Here is a 13412-nt window from a genome sequence, read left to right as displayed (position 1 = left end):
GGTTTACATCGGCTTCTAGTTCTCCCTCCTCCGAAATTCCCGTGATGCGGCTCGATTTCAGTTCAATTGTTCGCTAGATGCCACCTAAGACATTCCTCTTGGTCATGTAAATCTCGATTTGAGTCTCTTTTTGAATCCCTGGCTGATTCCCGCCCTCCCCTTCTCGTCTTGGTCGCCTCCCTTGTCTCCTCGTCGACTCCTCGACCGTCCCTCCGAGCGCAAAAAGCACCCCGTCGCAAATTGAACCCAGCCCACCATGGCGGGAATGGAAGAGCTCGAGATTCACAGCAAAGTATGGGCGTTCTTCGGGTTGCAGAAATTGTGCTGTCAAGTCAAGCAAAAAAAGGCATACTGACCTCCCTGGCTCATCCCTTAGTCCTACCTCGTTCGGTGGATCAACGTTAAAGGCGATCACACCATCTCCTGGAACCTGCAACCCCATAAGAAGTCGCTGAATTTCGGCCTCTTCAAGCACCCGGGCCAGCTGACGACCGCCTCCGGCTCCTCCAACCCTCCCGCTGCATCGTCGGACACGCACAGCACCGATTCCGAGCAGCTGCCGCAGAGTTCTGCCGTCATTGAGAAGCTGCGGAGCATTGGCCTGAAGCCGATTCAGTGGGTGGGAAGATGCGAGGCCGACAAGGTATTTCAAGGCACATACGATGTGCCGACCAACGAGGGGGGAAATTATGCCTTGGTGTTCGATAACACGTTCTCCAAGACGACCTCCAAGACAGCGACCCTCGTATTGATGACCTACCCGACAGCCATGCCGCCCAAGTCCGCGAATCAGATACATCACTCTCAAGCCCTGGCAGGAACCAACCAGGCTGGAGGTGCGGGCAAGCCCGCGCCGCCGAGTTTGAACGTGATGGCCAATGGCTCGACTGATTCGCTGAAAGGGGGACGGAGTCGTGCAACGTCGAGTGCCAAACTGAAGCGACCCGGGAGCTCAACCTCGGCGAACGGCCTTTCTGCGATGGTTCACACCGGCGTTCTACAGAAGCGACGACGCAAGCGGCACCAAGGTTGGGCCCGGCGGTTTTTCTCGCTCGATTTCACATCATCGACGTTGTCGTACTACCATGACCGCAACTCTTCGGCATTGCGTGGGGCGATTCCTTTACAGTTAGCTGCGGTCGCCACAAATGCGGCGACGCGCGAGATTTCTATTGACTCGGGAGCCGAGGTTTGGCATCTTCGGGCAAACAATGACCAAGATTTCCAGTTGTGGAAAGAGGCGCTTGAGAAAGCGTCAAAGCAAAGTAATGAAGATAAAGTACCTCCATCACCGCTTCTGCAGGTTCCGTCGACGACCCAACGGTACATGACGAACCCAGCCGAGGAGCGGGAATGGGAGCAGATCGAGAACTTGGTGAGCAAGGTGTCTGGCACCCGAGACGCGGTGCGCCGATTGGCCAAGGACACCGATCCCAAGTACTTTAGTACCACTTCAATTCCGCTGTCCGTGCCAGACCGACGACGGTCTCCAAGCCCGGCGCCCAGCCCCTCGGAACACCCAGGTAATGGTGAGGAGTACTTCGACGGTGCCCAGCGCCGCTCGTTCTGGAAGCGCAAATTTAGTAGCAACACGGGCGCTAAACAACGCACCCAACCGGACAAACTGGGTCCGCCGGTATCAGCGAGTCCAACCAGCGATGCGGCCTCGATCGGCGGGAATGACAGGAAACCCCGTAGTATCATCAGCCACCACGATCATGAGGACGATATCCACGAACATCTCATGGCAGTGCTTCGCGATCTGGACGTCGTAGTCAACGAGTTCTCCGCGTTGATTGCAGAGAGCAAGCTTCGTCGCCATCCGCCACTTTCTGCTACCGAGTCGCGACGTAGCATGGAGTCTGATGCGTCACAGGAGTTCTTCGATGCCGAGGATGCTCCGAGCGGCCTGCTCACTATTCAACATGACTCAGATGATGAGGCCAGCGGGAGACGAGATGCAGAGACGGCAGAGGATGACGTGTTGTCTATTGGCAGTGAAGACGACAACGCGAGCGACTATACCCGAAAAGGTTTACGTCTGGACAACTCGTCGTTGCTATTCCCTTCAAAACCGAAGTCTATGAGTCCGCTACCGCTGAGCAGGGTAGAGCGGCGGACGACAGTTGCAGCACCGGTTATGCCACCCCCGAGCCTGATCGGATTTCTCCGCAAGAATGTTGGTAAAGATCTGTCTACGATCTCCATGCCGGTGACGGCAAACGAGCCTCTGTCACTCCTCCAGCGTGCGGCTGAGTGTCTTGAGTACTCGACTCTCTTGGACAAGGCTGCCAGTGCGACCGACGCGGTGGAGCGGCTGATCTATGTAACAGCCTTTGCATTGTCCGGTCTCTCGGCGAACCGCGTCAAAGAGCGAGCGATCAGGAAGCCATTTAACCCTCTTTTGGGAGAGACCTTCGAACTGATCCGTGAGGATCGGGGGTTCCGAATGATCGCGGAAAAAGTCTCGCACAGACCAGTGCAGCTGGCGTACCAGGCAGACAGCAAAGACTGGAGTTTGGCGCAGTCTCCCATGCCAACTCAGAAGTTCTGGGGGAAATCGGCTGAGATCGTGACCGAGGGCAAGATGCGATTGACGCTACATACCAGTGGTGACCACTTTAGCTGGAGCGTGGCCACATCGTTCCTTCGCAACATCATCGCGGGCGAAAAGTATGTCGAGCCAGTGGGAGAGATGGTGGTCGTCAACGAAACGACGGGACAGAAGAGCGTCGCCACATTCAAGGCCGGCGGAATGTTCTCAGGTCGCAGTGAGGAGGTGACCGTGAAGGCCTTTGACATCCACGGTCACCCCCTGCCACTGGGTCTGGCCGGCACGTGGACTAACTCACTGCAGCTGACGGAACACGGCAGCGTGACCAACAAGACTATCTGGTCGGTTGGCTCGTTGGTGGACCAAGCGACCAAGCGCTACGGCTTCCCCGTGTTCGCGGCCACACTGAACGAGCTGACGCCTATCGAAGCCAACAAGCTGCCGCCGACTGACTCGCGTCTCCGTCCGGACCAACGCGCGCTCGAAGAGGGAAACCTAGACGCGGCCGAAGAGCTCAAGGCGCGGCTGGAAGAAAAGCAGCGCGAACGCCGTCGGGAGATGGAAGAGAAGGGCATTACCTACAAGCCACGTTGGTTCGCCAAACTGAGCGACCTTCACCCGTCTAGCAATGCTGCCGCCGACGGAGAGGTCATCTGGAAGTTGAAGACGGGCAAGGACGGGTATTGGGAGGAAAGGGCACGCGGAGAATGGTCCGGCGTCGTGCCCATCTTCAAGCTATAGACTCCTTAATACTGCATCTCCCACAATTCTATCTTTTGTGTCTATCACTTGTATATACCCTTTCTTGTATTTTAGATATTCACATTGGATAGTTTGTGATCAAGCCAGCCGGCAGCCCGGCAGTCATCATTTACCTTCAGGCATGTACCTAAAAAGTTCATCGACACTAATAGTGGTCATCCATCGAAGCTCCATCTTCAGCCAATAATCTATTCATCCTTGAGCTCCAGACTGTCACAACCCACCAGGTACCGGGCCAGAAATCCATCAGCTTTGATCTCTTGGATTGCTGCCAATTCCGTTCGAATTGCTGTCTTAATTATTAATCTGCCAAGCTTTCTTGCATATAGCTCACTCAAGTAGGAAGCTCAAATCGTCTCGTTCCATGACAGTACCTAGGAACCGCCAAAAGGCGTTTAAATCGACTCTTAGGAGACCCTCGATCAAAATTGCGAAGTCTCGCCTAAACCTCGTGCAACTCGCAACTGGGTCGATAATGGGGCTGATCGGAATAACCCTTGCGTTTGGAGGAACGCCGACGGATACAATCTGGTACGCAGATTCTTGCATGAAATTTGGCTGGGTCGTAAGATCGTCAATGTAAACTGATCCATCTTCGCCAACGAACGAGGTGTCGTGGTTGACCGGCCACGACAAACACGCCCAAGACGAAGTTGAAGCCATGGGTGAATGCGTTCTAGGTCACAAATGTCACTCAGCATGCTCAACTATCCCACCGATTTCTTAGACCCGGTAAAGGACGGCACATCGCTGGTGTGGACCGGCTCTCCGACCACTCCTTGCACCTTTCCACTGGTGAACCGCTGCAGACAAGGGCGTTGACCTGCTTTACCGACTGGCGCAGCGCCCCGAACCTGAAGTTCTTTCCTGAGGATATCGAACGGAAGCTGGGGCGAAGACAGCTTGAACAACGATGTTAGCAAGGCGGCCAATGAGGAAATTTTTTGCGGCGTTTTCCGCGACTGAAAAGCCAGCCCGACCTTAACCCTCCGTTCCGACCTCTCGCCGCCGATGATGAAGCGACAGCGCCGCATCCGTTCCGATTGATAAGATTCATGGAGCCATTGTCGCTAATCAAGAAGCGGTCACTGACATTCATGGGTATCACCACAGATGCAATCACAACAACGCCCATTGCACAAGCCGAAGCTCTCAGGGATCACGGCCTATTTGTTGGGTACTAGTCTCGACCCAACTTCAAGCAAGTGCGATAGTGAGAATCATGACCTTGCAGACCTCGTCTAGGATATTGCTCTGCATGGCCAATTCGGTAAGTTCCGGTATTCCGGCGGCTTTGGCCGACGAGATTCAAATTTTCATTTTTGATATCCTGCCGGATCTCGATCTATTGCTGCCTGGCTGGGGCCCTTGACACGGACCGAAACAATGGCGCATCGGCATGTTGCTCAAGTGTTACGGGTCCGGAAGATTACCAAAGGACTAGTACGGGAATGGCAGGCTATGTAGACGAAATGATGCAATTACTTTAAGGGCTGGGCTCTGGTTTGTATCCTTATCTGGCATTCCAGCCTCTGCCAAATCTTCCATTCCTTCATTCATACTTGCGTTCAGGAGAATAGGTTATCCAATCGCCATCCGAGGTACATTATCTTTCAGCCACATGGGAATCTATGCAATTGGTTGACTAGTTTTAGATTGCTGAAAATTCAGTATCAACAGACGAGGAGTGGATTCAATTAACCTAATGACCGAAAATTTGGTCGCTCATAAGCTCAAGATGGACCGAGGTGTGCATTTATCACTGGGAAGTTAGGGGTGTGCAGATTCTCCACGCGAGCCACCCAGAGGGGTCAGGAAGTCCTTCCTGATATGGTTTAGTATACGAACGGACCCACCAATGGGAGACTAACCTGATCTGATCTAGCGGTAGTGGAGAAACCATCATGGAAACGGGATCCCCAAACAACGGAGGCCAGCGCCCAAACAAACCGCGAAACAAGGCCTCTCGTCGCTTCAGAGGAACATCGACCGCGCTTGTTGATTTTTCTAGAGCGTTTTGCCATAGTCGGCGTCTTCAAAGACGTCGTCTTCCGGCGCGATGGCCACGCCGGAGCCCAGCGATCGCGCTCCGCCGTCGTCACCTCCATTGTCTTCACATGACCCGCCTCGGGCCGGGTCGCCTGATACGCGCGAACAAGAGGATTCTCTCGCTTCATTGCCACCAATTCCGAAGCATGGACGCGAAGCGCTTGAAGATAGCAGTTTCCCTCCGCCAACGAGCGACGCCGCCGACTACACGGACCGCCCGGTCAACCAGACGGTGGTCCTCGAGGAAAAGGAAAAGGAAATGCGCAGGAAATTGATGGATATGGAATCGAGCTTTGTTCCGGAGCCATCAGCGATTCAGGTTCCTGTTGGGCCCGGGGCAGGCGCAGATGATACGTATCTCGTTGGGGTGCCTAAGCCGCGCACGGACGACCCGTACAGTATGGAAGGGGATTCCCAAGATCGTCCCGAGGAGTCTGTCTTGAGTCTACCAAAGGTCACGGTGCAGAACGAGGAGGGCGATGTTGAGACGTCCATTGAGCACCACGACCAATATTACGACGACACTTCCGCTGTCGCTGAGAATGTCTCCCGCTCTGCCTCCCCATCGAACGAGAATCGCCATGGCTATGATGACGGAATGACCCCGAGACCGAGCAGGCATCATCTAGCGCCAGACGACAGGAGTGTGAAATCGAGCAGCGAAAAGGATGCGGCTAGTATTGCGGACGATAACGACGATAACCGCTCCAGGACCTCGGCCACTTCCGAACGTAGAAGAATACGGCCAAAGTACTTGACCAGTCGTCAATCATCGTATCGATTTTCGACCTCATCCCAAGCAAGCACAACCTCCGATGGGACTGAGGCGACTGTCGGCGCAGACTTTGCCCTGCAGTCAGGCGGCGCAGTACCTGCCAATCCATCATCATCATCTAGAAAGCCACTGGTTAGGTCCATTAGTCTGGGAAGTGTAGCCTCGGGGGTATCCGGCTATAGCGAGGAAAATGTCCTGGATAAACGAGTTGTCAGCGGCACGACTGATGGCGGCCTGCAGACCTTGGACGAGGAAGATGCTGGCAGCCCATCACCCAAGAAGGAGAACCAAGACAACAATCCGTCGACACCTAAAAGGGGCCAGGAGGATGCTGCGCCTCCCGGCACGGCTGGCGGATCGCATGACCAAAACACCGAGCCTCCCGGAACATTCGCGCGACAATTTCATGAGAAGTTTTCTCGCAGTTTTTCACCAGAGAAACGGGATGGCCTGCCGACGCCTGGATTTAGCCGGATTGGAAAAAGTATGACTCTGAAAGAGCAAAGTAGCACGATTGATCGGCTGTCAAAGGAGAATTTCGACCTGAAAATGAGGATTCATTTCCTCAATGAGGCGCTGAACAAACGATCCGAGGAAGGCATCAAGGAGATGATATCCGAAAACGTGGAGCTCAAATCGGACAAGCTGAAATTGCAAAAGGAGAATCAGAACCTGAAACGGAAGATCAAGAAGCTGGAGAGTCAGCTGAAGGATCGACAATCGGATGGCGAATCAGCAGCCGATGCAGACAAGGCTCATGAGGAGCTCGAAGAGGAACTTAACTTCCTGCGAGAACGTGTCGAGTCTTACGAGGCTGAAATTGAGCGCCTGCGGTCAGAGAGTATCGTTCGAGAAACGGAAAAGAGGAGGCTCGCAGAGATCGTCAAGGCTCTGGGAGACGGCCGGCAGATTGGATCCGACAGTGGTGCGCGCGAGGAGCGGGACATGTGGAAGGACATGCTCGATGCAGAAACTGCTGCGCGAGAGCAAGCGGAGGAGGAGAACCGGCGATTGCGCGATGAGATTCTGCGCCTGAAGGTTGATGCGGCCTCTGCCCTGTCGGACCCAGTCAGGTATGGGCGAGGAGCGGGTCGCAAGGACTCCATGGTGTCGTATCCTACAAGCGCTGATGACCATCGCATCGCAGCGCACAGCTCCAACAGTGCGACATTGGTCGAGCTGGAACTGCTCCGAAAAGAGAATGCGGAACTGCGGAGAGAGGTTAGCGCGCAAACGTCGATGCTCACTTCTCGGAACCGTGAAAAGGAGCGTCTCTACCAAGAGATTGAAGACCTCAAGTTGCAGCGGCGCGGCGAAGGTGGCGGTCGCTCCGTTACTGGGGACAGCATCTTTGAGCGTTCTGCTTCTCGAGCTCACGGTCGGTCGTCGTCTCGCGCAAGTGACGGCACCAGGGCATCCCGAGCGAGCGACACGGAGCGAGAGACCCTGGAGATCCGCAACGGCGAGCTGCGTGATCAGGTCTCGTCGTTGAAGCTGGAGAATCAGGGCATCCGTGCACAACTGGAGGAATGCATTGCTGAACTCGAGGAACTGGATAAGGCCTATCAGGCCGATGTAGATCAAGCTGAAGAGGAAATCCAAGCTCTGCAACATGAGCGGGATCAGGCTTTGCAGTACGCAGAAGAGCGCGAAGCCGCGTTGCAAGAACTCAAAGCCGAGGCGCAGGAGGAGATCGATGCTTTGGGCGACGAGCTCGATCAGAAGATTGCAGAATGCCAGCGACTAGAGGCGGAACAACGCCAGCAAGCAGAGAACCTCAGGGCCCTTCAGGCGGAACTGCGGTCTGCTAGTGAAGGCATCAACCGATTAGAAGAAGATGCACAGACCAACCTGCGCAAATACAAGGCTGTGCAACAGGAACTTGACGATGCGAACAGGGAGATTGCATCGCTCGAGAAGAGCCTGTTTGAAGCCAATAACAAGGTGCAGCGATTGACCGTGCAATTAGAGTCGAGTCAGAACGAGATTTCCTTCCTCCGCGAGGAACAAGATGCCGATAAGATTCGGATCAGCGATCTCGAGTCAGAGCTGAAGAACACCCAAGTCGGTCTGCAAATCGAGCGGGAGCACGTTCGCGAATTAGAGAACCGCCTGGCCGAAGAACGGCAGCAACGCGAACTCGTGGCCACCGAAGGCGAACAGAAGGTGCAGCGCGTCATGAACGAGCTGAACCAGGAAGTGTCAATGGCGAAGGAGGAGATTCGCAAGCTGAAGAAGGCACTGGCGCAACGGGAAACGGAGGCGAAGAATTGGAAGGATCGGCTCATGGAGCTGGAGAATGGACTGCGAGAGGCCCTTGGCGATCTGAACGGCACGCGGTCGAGCATGTTGGCGTCGATCACCAAGCTGCAGAAGGAGCTCGAGCGGACATCGCTGGAGCTCGAGAGCACCCGAGCAAAGCTGGACGAAAAGGAGACGCTTCTGCAAAGCCGCGAGGCGCTGCTGGAGAGCCACGGGCTGGAGTCGCGAAAGCTGTCGGAATTGCTCGATAGGGAGCGGCAAGCGCGACGGGCAGACAAGCACTCGTTCGAGCAGGCGCTCAAGTCCCAGCAACAGGCATCGAGGACACTGTCGGCAAACAACTCGCGGATCACCGATTTGGAGAACAAGCACAGCCAGGAACGACGGCGTTTCGCGACTGTGGAGCAGCAACTCCGCGACCAGCTGAACGAGCGCAATACATTATTCTTGACGCTGTGGAAGCGACTTTCTGCGCTGTGTGGGCCGGACTGGGCGCATTCCAACAGTCTGATTAACGGCAACTTGCCGAGCGTGGAAGTGATTGGGAACATTCTGTTCTGGCCGGGATTCAGTCGAAACCTGCTTCTGGCCGTCAAGACAATTGAGGGCGTGATTAGCGGGTTCAAGACGCGGATCAAGACGGTCGAGAACAGCCTGAACAAAGAATACCAAACGCTCGAGCACAAGCTCGAGACGCGGATGCGGCGACTGGACCGGCTGGAGGAAGCGGTGCGCAACCTCCGCAGCCAGCAGCGCGCAGCAGGAGCATCGCCCGAGATCGCCAAACTGCGGGGCGAAAATCGCCTGCTCAAGGCAGAACTCAACCTGATGCGGTCCGGCGCTGGCCACTCTCGGTCGAATTCAGGCACGAATCATGCTCTGAATTCAGGCGACCCAGCGTCGCCGGGCGGTCAGGGACAGCCAACATCGTTGGTCCAGCGTAAGCACGCCAGGCAATCCAGCATCCCGCAGCCCGTGCACTCCCCACGCGCAAGCATCAGCAGCATCAACCAGCCCAACAGCCAACCCACCGCCAACGAACAAATCTGGCTCGAACGGCTCCGCGAGCTCGAAGCACGGCTCAAGTCGGAGCGCGAAGCGCGCATGGCGGACCGCAATGGCGCCCGTCGGAGACTCCAGGAGCGTGATGCGGAGAATGAGCAACTGCGTGCGGAGCTAGAAAGGGAGCGCATGCGACGAGAAGCAGAGGAGAAGAAGAACAACAGTCGTCATCACCGCTCAAAAGATAATAATACAACTTCATCATCCGGCCGACAGGCCCGAAGGCGTGCGGTTGTTGAAAGGGCAACAACGGACCAGCGGAGCGAATCTGGCAGTTCAGGGAATATTTCTACAGATGAATCGGAGTATGAGGAAGGGATTACGGTTGATATTGAGGTTTAAAGCTTTTGTTTACTGGTTTGTTGCATGTGCCTTTCGTAAAAAGCGGTTCATGATGGGAGGGCGTGATTCGGCGTTGATGTTTTCTGTTTATACCGGAGTTGTTTTGGAATCGTGAGGGATTGAGTGAGTGAGTGTACATGCATTGCATTGCATTGTTTTGAATCCAATCATCCGATTCTTCATCATCGGAATTCGTACTATGTACAGTCGATCCACGAGCAGGCCCGTGTATATGAATCATTTATCAAGGGATTTCGGAGAAGGTGGTCATTGCAGGTCAACCTTCAACGAAAAATCCACAATGCCCGTTCCCTGATGAATCGAGCTCGTCGAGAGGATATCTACGTCCGGGCACGCAAACTGCGCGGCATTCCCCTCGTTCAACCCACCACTGACCTCAATGAGGAACGTCCCCGGGGGCTTTCCCTTCTCCGCCCACTCGGCCTTGAGCTGCCGCGCGGCGTCCCGGACCTGCTCCGCGGTGAAGTTATCGAGCATAATGACATCGGCGCCCGCGGCGATGGCGGCGTTGGCCTCCTCGAGGCTCCGCACCTCGACCTCCACCTTCGTGGAGAAGCCCCCTGCCGCGCGGGCGGCGGCAACGGCCGTGGGGATAGCGGACGCAATACTATCAACCGCGGAGGAAGAAGACGAGTTGGCAGCGTTGTTCGCGCAGGCCCAGATGTGGTTGTCCTTGAGCATCGTCATATGGCTCAGGTCATGGCGATGCGGATCTGCGCCGCCGACAAGGATCCCGTACTTCTCGACGAGGCGGAACCCCGGCGTAGTCTTGCGGGTGCCGGCGAGGGTACCATTCCAGCCATGCGAGCGGAGGGCAGTGACGAGTGATGACGTTCTACATTTTCGATTTTACCCGTATTAGCCAAGGAGGAATCAGAGAAAGGACTACATGGGGAAAGGCGGCGGACTTTGTCGCAATCCCCGAGCAACGCGCGAGGATGTTCAACGCCACGCGCTCACCGAGGAGAATCTTGCGCACCGGGCCACGAACGGTCGCGCAGTGCTTGATCGGCGTGATGGTCTCTCCTTCTCCGACATGCCATTCGACCCTGAAACATGTTAAGACTTGGTGAATGAATTTCCGCGGGCCAAGAAACTCACGTGCAGCCAAGCTGCGAAAATACCTCGTTGAAGAAAGGGACGCCGGCGACAACACCCTGCAGGGGAAATGAATAGTTAGCTCCCGCCGCCCCATCCACGTCTCTCCGCCGTATGGGGGGATTTACCTGACTCTTCCCCAGTAATTTGGCCGTGCCTGGTGATTCACCCACGACGAACCCGCCATAATCAAAGCTCGGACAATCCTCCTCGAGCCATGCGCTGATCTGCCGCTTGTAATTGAGGGGCAGCAGGTGGGCTAGATCGCCATGCTGGGAAGCCATTTGGACGGGACCTGACAATCCACTCTTGCCTCGGGGATGTTCTTTTCCTTGTAGAGAAGTCTTGGAAGGGTTATGCGTTTCTTGTTCAGGAAACCACTCAGAAACAAAAATAGTCCCAGAATCATCGACTCCAAGGGAAAAAAACCCTCGTGGCAGGGCAAACTCGGGATTCGGCACAAAACTTGTCCCACACGGTTGGGAGGCGGGGGAAAATCCCTCTGAAAGGAACCACAGTGGAATTCGGGTTGATCAACCCGAATTCCTTCTGTCGGGTCCCTTGTGCCGAACTACCGACTGCCGGGTGGATTCGGGCTCCCGCTCTCCTTGTGTCGATGGTCGAACGGTCGATCGAGGACTAAAGGAGTGATCTGCAGACATGCATTCCATGACGGTTCTCGAAAAGTCGACAAAAAAAGGTCAGATGCCTATCGGCTCAACTGAAGTTCCGAGTTCCGAAGGCCGATATTTCCATTTTTTTCTCCGGTCACAGTCGAACCGTCAAACGGATTACGGAAGATATGTTCGCCGATGCGGTCATGACGTTTAAAAAACCTGTAAAGTAATGTTACGAAGTTACGTACAATACGGATCGGGTACTGTATGGCTAGGCTGCCTCTTTTCTTCACGTCAGATTGGATTGCAATGGGAGGAGGACAACAGGGGCTGTGCTCGTGTTGCTCGAGTTCCAGATGAAACATGGAAGACAGTGTTCTAATTGCCCTTCCATGCCTTGAGCACAGTTCGTGATCCCCACACTTCTCCTTTCTTGAGCGTCGTCGTGTGCTTCCACTCAGGCACGTTTGGCGCATTCACATAACGGCTGGGCTCAACGCAGAACCCCGCACCTTTACCCCGTGCGGGGACGCCGTTCACCTCTGGCACATCGATCCATTTACCCGTGTAGAACTGGAAGGCCGGCTCGGTGCTGTACACTTCGAGGTTCAGGGAGGTGTCAGGGTGCGTGAAGGATGCCAGCTTCCTCAACGGGCCGGGACGAGTATCAAGCGGGATCTTGCTCGGGTCAGTTTCGACGACCAGACAATGGTCATAGTCCCTTTCGGGACGGCCGAGGACGAATGGCTCGTCCACCTTGACGTTCGGGAGGGTGTCGATGTGCCCGAGCGGGATGGATTTCTCGTCGAGCGGCAGGTGTTTGTCCGTGTAGAGACGTGCGATGGTGCCCTCAATCGTAGGGGCTCCCGAGAGGTTGTAGTAGCTAATCATATCCGTTCAGACTAGATGCCCCTGAATGATATATAGCATCCTAGGTTGTACTTACGAGTGATTGGTCACGTTCACAGCGGTCTCCGAAGCCTCGTCCCCGACCAATTCAACCTCATACTCAATGTCCAACACCTTCTTGCCGTCCTCCTCTTTGGCTGCATACCACACTCGAATCTCGACGGTGCCGGGATAACCCTCTTCACCGTCCTTGCTCAGATACTTGAACAAAACCGCCTCCGTGCCATTGCGGTTGACCGGCGTCGGACCTTCGAAAATGCGCTTGTCCCAACCTTGGGCCCCACCATGGAGGGAGGTGGTGCCTTCGTTGGTGACTAGGTCGTAGATCTTTCCATTGATGGGGAGTTTGGCGTCCTTCACCCGGTTGGCGACGCGGCCGATGGTCGCGCCAAAGAAGGGACTGTTGTATTTGACATAGTCCTCCTGAGTTTTGAACCCTTGGACAATGTTATGGCCATCGACGATGAATTCCTGGATGATGGCCCCGAGGGGCAGGAAGGTGAAAGCAGGATTGGACGTCGCCATCGTCTCTCTTTATGGTGGTAGTCTTGGATCTGAATTTGTCGTGTTGTGGTCTCACAACCACAAGACTACCGCTTATAATGTCTTGTTGGACACGACGGCACATGTTGCGAGAGGGGCATGCCACCTACCCCGCGGTTAATAACGAAGATGTCTCTCTGTCCGGAGTATATAGCCGGAGTGATCTTCCATTCATGTTCAAGAAAACATAGAGTTTATCCTTACCTCGCAAAGATGTTAGTTTTGTATCCTCTGTATGCCATACTGAGGCTCAAGATGAGATCGAAGTCTTCAATTGTCAACTTTCATCTCTCTGAAGACGTCGGCAATGGTACATCGCTTTACTTACCGTCGGTCTTCCCCCAATGGTCTCCCCCGTCAATTTAGGCTAATTCACACGAACGTCCACGAGCCAGAGACCGCCATTCCAGACTCGAGG

At 55.0% G+C, this 13412-nt stretch overlaps 5 protein-coding genes across 5 annotated transcripts; 2 read left to right on the top strand and 3 right to left on the bottom strand.

Moving 5' to 3' along the window:
• Positions 1-256: 256 nt before the first annotated feature.
• Positions 257-3295, top strand: VTN49DRAFT_1595 (uncharacterized protein; the record flags this gene model as incomplete). Its single annotated transcript, XM_069409226.1, has 2 exons — positions 257-292; positions 377-3295. 2 exons carry the CDS (start codon positions 257-259, stop codon positions 3293-3295), a joined length of 2955 nt encoding a protein of 984 aa, XP_069270634.1.
• A 728-nt stretch (positions 3296-4023) lies between these two features.
• On the bottom strand, positions 4024-4350 carry VTN49DRAFT_1594 (uncharacterized protein; the record flags this gene model as incomplete). Its single annotated transcript, XM_069409225.1, has 1 exon — positions 4024-4350. The coding sequence occupies one exon, from the start codon at positions 4348-4350 to the stop codon at positions 4024-4026; it is 327 nt and encodes a 108-aa protein (XP_069270633.1).
• Positions 4351-5375: 1025 nt separating this feature from the next.
• Positions 5376-9806, top strand: VTN49DRAFT_1593 (uncharacterized protein; the record flags this gene model as incomplete). The annotated part of the gene is made up of 1 exon (XM_069409224.1): positions 5376-9806. One exon carries the CDS (start codon positions 5376-5378, stop codon positions 9804-9806), a length of 4431 nt encoding a protein of 1476 aa, XP_069270632.1.
• Positions 9807-10073: 267 nt separating this feature from the next.
• Positions 10074-11209, bottom strand: VTN49DRAFT_1592 (uncharacterized protein; the record flags this gene model as incomplete). The annotated part of the gene is made up of 4 exons (XM_069409223.1): positions 10074-10662; positions 10736-10876; positions 10929-10984; positions 11054-11209. The coding sequence occupies 4 exons, from the start codon at positions 11207-11209 to the stop codon at positions 10074-10076; spliced, it is 942 nt and encodes a 313-aa protein (XP_069270631.1).
• A 711-nt stretch (positions 11210-11920) lies between these two features.
• On the bottom strand, positions 11921-12976 carry VTN49DRAFT_1591 (uncharacterized protein; the record flags this gene model as incomplete). The annotated part of the gene is made up of 2 exons (XM_069409222.1): positions 11921-12425; positions 12489-12976. 2 exons carry the CDS (start codon positions 12974-12976, stop codon positions 11921-11923), a joined length of 993 nt encoding a protein of 330 aa, XP_069270630.1.
• Positions 12977-13412: the final 436 nt, after the last annotated feature.

This window comes from Thermomyces lanuginosus (assembly GCF_041956635.1).
Source record: "Thermomyces lanuginosus strain ATCC 200065 unplaced genomic scaffold VTN49scaffold_22, whole genome shotgun sequence".
Lineage (NCBI taxonomy): Eukaryota > Fungi > Ascomycota > Eurotiomycetes > Eurotiales > Trichocomaceae > Thermomyces > Thermomyces lanuginosus.
The sequence above is the reverse complement of the archived record's forward strand: the minus strand, read 5'-3'. Positions and strand labels throughout refer to the sequence as shown.